The sequence below is a fragment of the Protopterus annectens genome, chromosome 11.part0 (assembly GCF_019279795.1).
Source record: "Protopterus annectens isolate FY-2018-M chromosome 11.part0, PAN1.0, whole genome shotgun sequence".
NCBI lineage: Eukaryota > Metazoa > Chordata > Ceratodontiformes > Protopteridae > Protopterus > Protopterus annectens.
The window spans coordinates 608,726,106-608,739,677 of NC_056745.1; the positions used below are offsets into that span (position 1 = coordinate 608,726,106).

General features: G+C 39.9%; 1 protein-coding gene across 1 annotated transcript in view; it reads right to left on the reverse strand.

Moving 5' to 3' along the window:
• CAPS2 (calcyphosine 2) overlaps window positions 1-13,572 on the reverse strand; it is a 2,181,571-nt gene that overhangs the window by 912,155 nt on the left and 1,255,844 nt on the right. Inside the window, exon 9 of the mRNA XM_044087229.1 lies at window positions 1,926-2,021. Within this exon, the coding sequence (XP_043943164.1) occupies window positions 1,926-2,021 (96 nt within the window). The remainder of the gene's footprint in view (window positions 1-1,925; window positions 2,022-13,572) is intronic.

Consider the following 13,572-nt stretch of genomic DNA (forward strand, 5'->3'; position numbering starts at 1 on the left):
AATAATTAGCAGGGGGACTTGCCCCCTGCAAAAACATTGTGTTGTTTGGGTTTAATGCTGTTTATTAATAAACTGAACTGTTGATCATATGGTCTCAACTAAACGGGCTTCGACAATTTGGACTTTTGATAAACTAACAAACTCCAGGGACTGAGATTAGAGTATAGGCAAAGAGAAGGGGATAGATGAGTCTTAAGTAAAAGACCTGCTCTGGAAGAATTTTTAGCCAAATCTAGAACAGAAGCTAATGCTAAAAAAAGGATAATTAGGGCATATAAAATATTGCATAATAACCATAAGAAGCAATTAGAGGAAGTTAGTCAAGATTGGGAAGAGAAACTGGAAAAGTAATTTACAAGAGAAGAATGGAAGGATATGTGCATGGCTCCCAAGTATGCAAAAGAGTCCAGAAGGTTTAGAATTTTTGTTTGGAATTGATTGAATAGTTATTTTTATTCTCCCCCAGATATCAATTACTTTTTTCTCAGGTAGATAGCCAATGCTAGAGGTGTAATGGGGGAAGAAGTGGTAACTAGGAACATATGTCTTGGAAGTGTAATTAAGCTGGCAGATTTAAAAAAATCCCAACAGAGTACTCAGTCAGAAATACTGGGGTAGCAAATGGCTATAACAAAGGAAATGATGAAGTGACGTTAAAGCTGGGACACAGGATCTGAACTAAATCTAAACTAACAATATAATATGAAAATAAGAATATGAAAAAAATGTGAAGGTGAAAATGGAATAAGGTACTGATGGTAACCTTACTGGTGTTGTGGAAAAGAAGATGAGATGAATTGCTGTATAATCAAAATAGGAGTGATGAAGATGTGTTGGCTGAAATAAAAAGATGTTTGTGAAGGAAAGGGTAGGGGGTCAAATGAAAGCTTATGAAAATGAAGATGCAAAATACTGAAAATATTGTAAATGTAAATTCTGTACAGATAACTGTAATGAAAGGAATGTGATATGTTAATATATATATATATATATATATATATATATATATATATATATATATATATATGTATATATATATATATATATATATATATATATATATATATATATATATATATATATATATGTATATATATATATATATATATATATATATATATATATAAAGCAAACCCTACTCTTTTGGTAATTGCCGTGGGGTCTTTTACATCTGCCTGAGCTACCATCCACTCAGGCAAATGGGTCCTAGGTTTAACACCTCATCTAAGGGTTGGAATACCAGAATGCAGCATACCCTTTGCCTGCATTGCAGTGTCACTATTGAAAAATTAAACCAACTATCTGGTGTGGGAAAAGATAACCACAGCCTTCTCCTCCAAAGGCTAGTGTGCTTTCTGTTGAGCTACTGAAATTGCGCATGACTGAGGTTCATGTAATTGATACATTTTACTATTTATTACTCTTGGATTTTCACCATTTTTACTCCTTGAAGACAAGAGTTGAGGCACTGGGTTGATGTTCTGTGTTACATAATAAAGTTTATAAAGTTTTATTTGGCCTTACATTCAATAATGATATTCCCTATTGTTCTACTAAATGCAATGACCTCCTTAAAGTAAAATTATTAAGGTTTCTCATGTATACAAGATTAATATTTATTTGGATTTTATCTGGCAATTAGTGTAGAGGCTTAAGGCTCTGAGCTGTTAATTAGCTGCTTTCTGTACCCAAGGTATTAGGTTTGATATCTTCCACCTGTGTGTGCCTACTGAGCGACTCTGAACAAATCACTTAATCAAACTGTGCTCCTGGGCACTCCTGAAAAGGGATATTTGTGTCCAGTGGGCTTACCTCGTTCACAAATGTATGAGTCCTTGAATGTGAGACAACATGCAGTATCACAACCAGATTGCAACATGCCACTTTAAATGTCTTCAAGACAATAAAATCATAGCTATTCATACCTGTTTTGTCCAAACTGCCTGTATTCATAGATGGTAAGGGAACTGTCACACCCAAAATGAAATCCAATAAGTTCTCTACATGCATCATGGCCATTTCTGAAAAAGAAAGCAGAGCATTTTTAGTACGTTTGTGTTGCATTTTGCTAAGTCAAGCAGCTTTAGAAGAACAACTAGTACAGTGAGGAAAAGAAAATACAAAATTGTGAATATTCAAGGAGAAAACATAAAACAATGAAGGAATACATGGAAAAGGAAGAAGATGGTAAACTGACAACACAGTGAAAAATACAACTATAAACTTATCATTTCTGCCATTCCACATTACTCACATGATTTACTCACATGAAGAGATATAAATCATGTGCCTGTCTTTCAAAAGGGTGCTTGACTAGAAGATAACAGTTTTCAGTAGAGTCCAGCTGCTAAGCCAAACTATCTTATTTAGCCAATCAACAATAAGCTGCAAAACTAGTGAAGTTTGCAGAAGTGCTTTTCCCTATCTATCCACTTACTGAATATGAGCATAGATGTAAACAATGATGGGATTATATTATTTTGGATTATCTTTGTAATACTGCAGTATGAGCTCTACTGCAATAGAAATTTAATTTACATACTTAGCATCAGATCTTCATGATCCATGCACTTTCACTTTAACAACAGGGCTAATAGCTGCAGGCAATGTTCTCTTACATCTTCAAGACTCTCTGAGGCTCCAAAGTCCTCCCTTTCTTCTCTAGATTAAGACCTGAGCTTGAGAACAACATAATCTTAATAATAATAGCCAACTACAGTTATTTTATCCTCTTAGTTTACCGACAGATGAAATAGTTCAGTAGGGGGATGGTGTGTTAGTTTGTTGAAGTGGATGTAATACTGTTGTGTAAGTGAACTCACCATAACAGTGCATGTTCAATTAAATCACTGCTGCAGTAGCCTTAACTACATTGGTTATATCTTGCCAAGGATACAATAGCTAGCCAGTCTCAAAAAGCCTTGGGCTTCTTCCACACATGCACCCAGGCTGCTGGCTGCATAAGCTCCACAGGCAGAAAACTAGCAGCCTGGGCACCACAAGCTTCAGGACTTCTTGTGACGTGAAAAGAAAAGAGGCTAAGGTCCTGATAAAAATAATAAAGCTAGTTATAGGTTAACATATCATTACCCTAACTAAACTGAGTGGTCTATGCACATCCAGAGTATGATTATTTTTTTCTACCTGGTCTTTAGGCCCTGGAAAGAAGACAGGGAAACTGATGGCTTGATTCAAAGTAAACTCTGAAACTACTTTAGATATAAATGAGGGATTTGTTCTTAAAAGTAACCCTATCATTATGGAATACCAAATACGGCAGACCCACCAAAAGAGCATGAAACTCATATATCCTTCAGCACTCTTCCAAGTAATGAACTGTATAGCAACCTGATGAGCTGGTTCAAAAGAAAACAGAGGTAACTTTTCCAGCACAAAAGTAAGATCCCAAGTAGATGTCACCTGTTTCAAAGATGGTTTGAAATATAAAACCCTTTTCAAGAACAGCTTGGCCAAAGACAGAGAAGAAATTGAAGGATCAACGGGCAGTCATGCTGAAATGGCTGAAAGATGATTCTTGAAAGAGGTGTAAAATAGGCCAGAGAATAATAACTCACACAAATATTCCAAAATTAGTGGTAAAAAAACCCAAATGGTCCCTGATTGTTAGTGCTGCACTAACTAACAAATCAGTCTTTGCCATTTACTAATATGACATTTCCTACTAGCATGTTTCTTTACATCCTTTAACACATGATGCATATCCTAAAAAAAAAAAAAAAAAAGAGTTGCCTTAAAGGTATCAAAATTGTCAACTGAAGTTCTTTCAGACTCCCCTGTCTTGTGTGAATAGATACATTGTGTGAGGAAGCTTGTGGTAACCACTGTTGCCCAGGCCAGGAGGGAGTCACCACAATGATCTCCAAAGAGTTCTTCTGAATCTTCAGAATGATCCTGGATATCAGTGAAAATGCATGCACAAACATTCCTATTCACAGGAATGAAAAAAAAAAATCTGTTTCCTCTGGCCTGCTTGCTAGGAATCCTGGAGTAGACTTTGTTCAGTCATCTGTTTTGAAAGGAGGTGAACAGACCTAACTTCAGGAGTTTCCCACAAACGGATCAGTTCTTGCAAGAAAACGTCATTCCATTTCAATTTGTGAGGGTTTGTCCTGGACTTGCTCAGCTTGTCTGCCACTATGTTTTGTTCTGACACAATCTGGGGGGTTTGGAGGGTTAAACAGTGCTGAATTGCAGCCTCTCAAGTCACCAGAGCCAGGACCTAGTGCCACAGCGGTTTATTTATGCAGCATACCACTGTGATAATGTGAAGAGGCTCTTGTGACCACAGATGGTGAACAGACGCGAGAGCATGAATAACAGTCATCTGTTTCACATTGAAGTGCTTTGGCCTCTCCTGTTTGTTTCCTCAGACCTTCCATTTTTAGCCCCATGGATACTGCCCATGCAAAATCTGAAACAACTGCTATTACAGATTGTACAAGGGATGTAAGAAAAAATATAAGACTGATTTCAAGGATACCTGATCCCTCCACCAAAGTAACTCTTTTTTCACAAAGCTCAGCAATGGAATCTGAAAAGTCAGTGGTTGCAATTTTGGGACCAAACAGTCTTTAGGAACCACTGATTTTTCTCCTTGGTAATTCAGCAAGAGGAATTATGAGGTTCATACATGTCATGAACCCTAGAATCCTGAGATATTCCCTGGCTGAAGTCTGAGACGGAGTGAAGAAACTCAAAACAATTCCAGATACTATTTTTGAGGAAAGTCCCTTTTTATTTATTTATTTTTTAGTTCTTTTTTTTTAATTGATTTTTCAATAACAATCATTTGAACAACAAATTATGATAAAGCTATGTACACATTTTACAAAGGCCTCAAGCAGTGTATAAGGAGAAAAAAAAGAAGGAAAATAAAGGGAACAACAAGTTATATAAAGTGTAAAGCAGGGTACAATATTCATTCATCCATACTTTCAATATAACTAATTAGATGAAGACATATCCGAATTCAATGACTGAATAAGAGATAGAACTTTTGTCCAAGGGCTGTTAGTTCATTTTCTTGGGTATATTCTTGATTCTTTAACTTTTGTTTCCATTGATGCTACTTCAACCAAGAGTCATGAAGTCTTGTAAGGTTGGAATGAAGGATGACTTCCATATTCTTGTAATACATTTTTTGGCGAATTGTCCAAAGAAGATATTTATTTTTGTTATTCAAAACAACAGATTCATTTACATTCAGAAGAATTAAAGGTTTTGATAATATAAAAGAATCAGTAAAGATGGCTTGGAGAAATTTTTCAATGTTTGTCTTTTGGCTTTTTCCCGGTAAGGGGTCACCACAGCGTAACTCCGGTCCGCTAATGATTGGCAGTAGATTTTTACGAAATGCCGAGGTGCCAGCTCGATGCCCAACCTTCAACGAAAGCACGCCCATTTACGCATGCATGTCTTTCGAACGCTATCCAACCGTGGGGAGGACATGCAGACTCCATACAGAAGGCACTCCCAAGCCAAGCCGAGAATTGAATGGGAGAACCTCTTGCTGTGAGGTAACAACGCTACCACCATACCACCATGGAGATATTTTTCAATATCATTCCAAAATTTCTTAATGTGAGAACAATCATAAAAGATGTGAGATCAATCGGCCTTACATTCTAGAGAGCATCTCCAACATATCACCTGTTCAGAGGAGTTAAATTTAGCAGTTTTACTAGGTTTTTTTGAAAGTCCTTTTTTATGGAGGTATTCTGAATGCATTTAAAACAGCATCATGTGAACATCCTGGGAGCAGAAGATAATTCAAAGGATAACTCAGAGACCTGATGATGCAACCCTGACACATAAAACCTTATGAAACTTCTGAAATCTGTGGCAAAAAGAATGTGATAAGTATTTTTCAAATATAGAGTTATCAAAAAAACTCAGAGCAGGACAGAGAGATAAAATACAGTTGTGTAAGTTGCACTTACCATAAAAGTAAATGTTTGAATTTCTCGCTGCTGCAGTAGCCCTTAGGCTATATGGGTCATTTCCTGCCCAGGAAACAACAACCATCCAGCTTCAAAAACCACTGGCTCTTCTCCCACTCCTTCACTCGGACTGCTGATTGGTTAATCCCACAGAGGGAAATCAACAATTAGAGTGAAAATTTCTTCAGGACTTTCTTGACCATACAATGAGAGAACAGCTTAACATTCTGAAAAAAACTAATCAATATTAACAACAAAACAATATAAAGTAGAAACTTTATATCTTAACTACAACTATATAAAATAGTAGGGGGGTGGAGGGCAAGTGCAGATACTGCAGCAGTGAGGAATTCAAACATTTACTGTTATGGGTAAGTGTAATTTACACAATTGTACTAGGGTCATCATTCCCACTGTTGCAGTAGCTCTTAGGCTATATCAGTTAGATACCAGACCCTATCCATCCTAGGAGAAGGAGGAAGGATATGAATCCAGCAGTCCCTGTAGAATGGTCTTAGCAAAGCTTGCCCTGGGTCTAGAAAAGGAATCCAGTAAGTAATGACTTGTAAAAGTATTTACAGAGGCACATGTGTCTTTTTACAGAACGCTTCTAGAGTTCACCCCTTTCCAGTATGTCACTGAAGAAAACAGTGCTCTAGTGGGATATACCGCAATACTGCCTGGAATGGATTTGCTAAGGTTGGAATAACAGACAACAGTAGCTGAGGACAAGCATCTGTTTAGACACAGTGCATCCCTTTTTTGCACCTTAATAAGAAATAAATAGTTGATCAGCTTTTCCAAAGGGCTAGTTCTGTCAAGATTGTACCTTTGCTGCAAATACATATTCAGAGTATGCAGAATCGGTTCTCCATTGTTTTTAGGTTCTGGGTAGAAAACTTGATGGCTTGATTCAAAGAAAACTCTGAAACCACTTTGGACATGAATGAGGGGTTTGTTCTTAAAGATACCCCATCCCTATGGAAATCTGATCTTGCAACTCAAAACACTCTTCTGCAGATGTCACATCAATCCTGAGTACAGTTTTCCAAGTCAAGAACCATAAATCAGCTTGATGGGCAGGTTCAGAAAGTGACAGTCAATTTCTACAGCATATAGATGAGATCCCAGAGAGAAGCAACCTGTTTAGGAGGAGTTATCAGGTATAAAACCTCTTTCAGAAACTGTTTTACAACAAACAACAGAAGAAAGATGAGGATCCATGGGCAGACATGCTGAAATGGCCTTATGCTGAACCCTTATAGAGGAATAAGCAAGGTCAGAGGCAAGTAACTCACACAAATATTTGAGCACCAGTGGTACAAAATCCCTGATGAGCCCATGGATACTGGATAGGCAGCAACTAAAAAATCACTTCCACTTAGCTACACAGTATTTTCTAGTAGCAGGCTTTACTGCCTCCTTTAGTACCTACTGCATGTCTCCCAGAAAAAAGTGCTTAAAATGTATTAAAATGGAATCATCCAGGCAGTCAGTTGAAACTGGGTTGTATCAAAATTCCTGTCTTGTGTGAGCAGATTCAGTTTGTCAGGAAGGTTGTGGTAATAGCCCTTGACCAATTCCATAAAAACCACAATTATTTTTGAAGGGCTTCCTTTTGAATCTTTGGAATTACCCTAATATCGTTGGAAAAGGTAGAAACATGTAAAGAAATATTTCTTTCCAAGGGAATTAAAAATCAGCTATCTTGTAGGCTTGTTTGCAAGGAGCCCTACAACAAAACTTGTTTAGCTGTCTGTTTTATAAAGAAGCAAACAGATCTATTTGAGATGTTTCCCACAAGTGGATCAATTCCTGAAAGACTCCCCTCATTCAATTTCCATGTGTAAGTATCTGTCCTGGTCCTGCTCAGCAAGTCTGCTACTAGGTTTTGCTTTGATGGAATGCAATATGCTTGGAGGGCTAAGAAATGGTGCAGAGCTAATGCCCAAACCACCAATGCCAGCCTTGTTTTTCTGTGCTTGTTAATATACCATATGGCTATGCTACTGTCTATAATCACTAGAAGAGGTCCTGGGGACCAAAGGCGATGAAGAGAATTCAAGACATGGATAGGTTCAGATGTGTTTACTAGGCTAATGACCGCAAAGGCCTTTTTAAGCCTAGCCCAAATCTTGATACCCTTGATAAGTGTAAGCATGGGCTTGGGGAATGAACCATTTACAGGTTACCTGTGTCCATTAGAGACACAGGTACCAAACCAGGGATGAATTTCCGGTTTCCCATCCAACTGTTCAGGTTGCACTTGAATTGGGTTAGGGAGGAATTCTGTTTCACATGGTTGGGGAGCCTGTTCCATAGACGGGGTAGTCTCTGGGATACATACCTATCTCTCCAGCAGGTCCTATTTATATCACAGGCAATGTTTAAGTCTTTAGAATGGGTAATTCTGGTGCTGGTTGTTTTGTGGATATGCAGGAGGTCCATCAGAGTGGGCTCTGACAATGCCCTGTGTGCCAGGCATAGATTTCCCCTCAAAAGTCTGTAGAAGACAGAATACAGGGATAGGGCATTGAGGTGGTCTGCATAGAACATTTCACTTACACCCTGTATTCTTTTACTGAGGAACCTCTGTGGACATTCCAGTTGTTGGATATGCCTGGTTAGGTACATACCAAAGGGGGCATTGTATTCAATGATAGGTCTGATGAATGCTGAATACAGTGGAACAACGACTTCCTTAGACTTAGATGCCATACCTTAATGACTTCCTTGGACTTAGATGACATACCTTTGTTTGTAAGTTGCGCAACATACAATGATTTCCTGACCACTATAGACACGTGATGATCAAAGGCTAGATTACTATCTGTGTGCGTCCCTAACTCCCTGATTACTGGGTCAACTCTAAGGGGTGAGTTGTCAATGTGATAGTTACCAGGGATGGATGACTTCCCAAAGGATACTATTATGCATTTCTTGGCATTTACTTTTAGTCCATGGCTCTGACACCAGTTGTTTGTCTGTGTCAGCCCCCCTGGAGAACATTTGTGTCAGTGTGGGATTCACTGACATGTCCTAATTTGCAATCGTCTGCAAATTTAGTCAGCCTGAAACCACTGACATTGACCTTGACTTCTGAGAAGTAAATGCCAAAAAGGAGTGGTCCAAGGACTGATCCCTGAGGGACACCACTTGTGACTGGCTTCTTTGTAGAGGTGGACTCCCCAATTCTAACTTTCTGGGTCCTGTCTGTGAGCCAGTTGACTATCCACAGGGTGACATATGGATTTGTACCTAACCTCTTGAGTTTGTCAACAATGCCCGAGTGGGGTATTGTGTTAAATGCCTTGGCCAGGTCAAGGTAGGCAGTGTTACCGATTTTGCCCTCATCCATTGCTTTGGTGACCTTCTCAAAGAAGTTCACTAGGCTGAGTAGGCATGATCTGTACTTAAAGAAACCAAACTGGTTGGGTCTAGTGTCTGGAGGTTTACTATATCTCTATTGTTCATCTCCATAATAATTCTTTCCCATGGTTTTACATATAAAACTAGTGAGACCTATAGGTCTGTAGTTTCCACAGTCTGTAGATGGCTCACCTTTTTGCAGAGGGATGACTGTTGCCTTTGAACATTCATTCGGCACAAACCCTGTTTGGAGGCTACAGTTAAACATTAATTTCAGAGGCCCTGATAAGTCATGTTTTACGCTATTTAGTAGGCATCCTGGGATATTGTCTGCGCCCACTGATGCAGTGTTCCTGGTCTTAGAGAGAGCATTAAGGACCTGTTCCATAGTGACAGTAGGGGGAATTATATTTGATATTTCCTGAAGGAAGGTTGAGTGGAAGAAAGGGGTAAAGTTGGAGCTGAGATCAGCCATGAGGTTTTCTATATCTTCTGGCTCAGTATAGGTGGCTCCATTTACAATGAGCTCTGCACATAACTGTGTATTGCCTTTGAGGTTGTGGACATAGCTAAAGAATGCTTTGTGGTTGTCCTTGGCCTGAGAGGCCAAACTTACCTCAAATTTGGCTTTGGGAGACTATTTCTCCTCTGAGTTGTTTGTTTAGTTTGATGAGAGTACTTTTATCCTGCTGGGGGCTGCACCTCCTAACTTTTGCCATGATTTTCTTCTTCCAGTTATACAGCCTATTGATTTTGTGATTCCACCAGGGTGGCTTGTTATTTGAGTTAGTTCTGTACTTATTCCAGGTGGATACAGCTGCCTCTGTGCAGCTATTAACAGGCTTGTACAGGGTTTCTGTGAACAGTTCTGCATAGGCAACAGTGTTCTCAGGGTTTATGGGGGCTTGAATTTTTCCAGGTTCTCAGTTAATAGCAGGAGGTTAGCCTTAGAACAGTTCCTGAATACCCCAGGTTTAACAGGGGATCCAGGTTTTATTTTTACTTCAAAGGAGACCATTTTGTGGTCTGACCTTACCAGGGAAGGCATTACAGTAGGAGGTGTGGAGCAGTCTCCCATATTAGTGAGGACCGGATCCAGTATGATAGTCAATTATCTGGTCCGGGGAATTGGTGTTTACAAAATCCAGGAATCTCTGTACATATGTGTTTGGTGTCGTTCAGTATTCCCAGTTAATAGTGGGGTAATTAAAGTTACCCATGAATACGGTATTGGGTTGGATGGTTAGTGTTTCTAATAAGTTTAAATACATGGTATGGTTTTCCTGGATCATAGAGAGGGACCTATAGCTTGCAAGGAAGTGATACTGGATTTTACCTATGGTAATTTGAACATGGAGCAGCTCAAGTGAATTGTCCTATTTGACCAGCCTTGAAGTGTATTTATTTTTTATGCAAATAGAGACACCTCCACCTTTAGTCCCTGCCTGTGAAGTAGCTGGCCTAAATGTGTGGAAGGCATTCTAACAATGCACCGTTGGTGTGCTCTCAGCAGCTTAAAACCATTTCTCAGTGACCGCACAGATGTCAGCATCCTCTAGGATAAAGAGAACTTCTAGGAAGTGGAGTTCTTTGTTTAGACTCCTAGCATTGAGCAGTAATACCTTTAGATTTTCTTGGTTTTGAATTGCTATGTCGGAAGTATTTTCAGTTTGACACTGCCTAAAAATGGTACTATGGAGAAGACACTGTTTTAGCTAATATTCAAAAGACTAGAGGGGAGAGGAGCAGACTATCCCTGGCAAAGCAGTGTTGTCTGTTGATCATCTCCTTCCATGTTAACAAATGTTGCAACCCCTTGCAATGATACCAGAAACTAAGCCAATTATTAAAATCAATCACCTTTTGTTCATATTGTGGCATCATCGTTGGAGAAGGTAAAATGCTGCTCAATGCTAGGCTCATACCAGCTTGAGACACACATTCCGAGAGCTCCACGATGTCTCTCTTCATATAGTCTAGGGAGGTATGTCTCAGGTCATTTACTCCCATGTGGACTACGAATGAGTCATATTGGTAATTGTGGTCCAATGGCCTGAGTGCATGCATAATGTGGCAGATCCTAGCCCCTGATAAGCAACTGATCATAACTTTCTCCTTACTCAGCCTGGTGAGAGGGATATCAGTGTGTCTCCCGATGGAGTCTCCAAAGACTACAATGTTGGACTCTGTGGTGGCTTGCCTTATGGGCTTAGAGGTAGAGGCGCCATAAGATGCAGCTATATCTGTTGATGTGGGTGCTGATTTGAAAGAGCGCATTTGGGGCTGCTGAGGGTATTTATGTGTACTTCTCCTAGGAGGTCTTTGTGGTTTAGGAAGGTTACATGTAAGTGCCTCAGCACATGTGGTTCGTATGTCTGCTTTGAATTGTGCATGATGGGTGCAGCGTGTGTACTACTGACAACCTTATTAGGAGTACTTTTATGTGAAAGCCTTGCCTCCAGTGAGACTGTGTAAATACATCTCTCACATACTATATCCATTTGTTTGAGAATTAACTGGTTGTCAGTAAGCATGGGGCAATTTCTACATTGTCTCGGGATGCCCATATCCACCAAGCCAGTAATAGAGACAGTAGGAAAGCTCATATCCATGGCAACAGACTCTTTCTTACTGATTAGAAAGTTGGAGTGAGAATATCAATCACTGTCAGGAGTATCTGGTTTGCAACTATGTGGACAGTGCTTTTCACTGCAAACTAGTTGTCCTGTGTGCAACTAGGTATTGGAGAAATTTCAATTGTGCTTTTACAGGAAAAATGTCACTCAAGGTATCTGTGTCTGTACAGAGCACTGCCAAACACTTGAGGGGAAACTAATACGAAGACCCTGAAAATTTAAGGATGAAGTATTTAAGCAGATATTCTGAAGTTAGAAACAAATCAATCAGTACTTACTGAAAGCAAAGAATTAGCTGGTCAAGAATGATGAAAAAAGAGAGGAGTCACATGAAGGGCTACTACTAATGCTGGTCTCACCACAGTTTCACTCTGTTGTGAAACAATAGTCTTTTGCTTCTTCTCTCACCAGAAGCAAAATGTTAGCACCAATCCCAAGAAGAGACAGTCTTGCCCAGATGTCACAAAGGTCTTTAGGGTTGAAACCCTTTTCTGGTAGATGCCCTGAATAGCACCCAGACCAATCAAGAATGTTAAGCACAGGCACTCACTCTCCAACCACAAACAGGAAACAGTGCACTCTTCTCCTTCTCTCACCAGGACCAGAATATAAGCATAGATTCCAAGCTGTCACCTACAAAGCAGTTATTAGGCTTTCTGGTGATCAGCAGTCTCAAGGAAATAATGTCCCAAAACAGAAGTACTAATCCCAGAATGACTACCAAGAGGCAAAATGTGGGCTCTCCAATAACTGGTGGTCTTGCAATAGATGTTTAAAGGTAAGATGAAATAAAATGGTTTATCCTAAACACTGCAGTGTGTACTAAGCAGTTAGATATGAAAGTGGGTAAAAAGAAGTTATGTACTCTCCATAATGTTCCATCTGAGTAGTTCTACTTCATTTGTCTTCAACCTGTGGGTCTTTGGATCCGCTTCGGATCTGACATGGCCACATTTTCCAGCTATGGCTCTGAGCTCCAAGCACCTCCCCTTACCCATCATGCCTCCCTGTCTCCCTTCTCCCTTCAGATCTCATTTGCCACCTCAGAGTATGTAGCATGGTCCAAGCTCCAGTGTTTCTTCAGTGTTTGTCAGGTTATATTTTTCTCTGTTTGTTAGCTCTTTTCTTGTCTTTCTATCTTAAACCTATCACCTACCCGGGGTTCTTCGTGGAGAAAAAAAGAAAAATGGTAAGCTTTCTCTTTCCTCTATTTCTTGCTTTGTGTGTGTGTGTGTGTGTGTGTGTGTGTGTGTGTGTGTGTGTGTGTGTGTGTGTGTGTGTGTGTGAGATAGCGAAATGGCAGACAGGATGGCTGAGGCCCCGAAGCCTGGGTTCAAAAAATGCACAGAGTGTGGCTATAAGCTTTCACCGGAGGATGGCCACACTCTGTGCGTAGTTTGCTTGGGGGATGCTCACCTCCAGTTCCCCTGTCCTATTTGCGCTGGGTTTAACCCCAGAGCACTTAAGGACAGGCAGGACAAATTGATCCTCAAGGGCTTGTTGCCCTCTTCTGCTGGGACTGTGGTCCCTTCTTCCCCAGCAGGGAAAGTAGCGGCTGCTGCTGCTTCTTCTTCCTCCTCAGACTCTGGGACTCGCACTCCCGACCA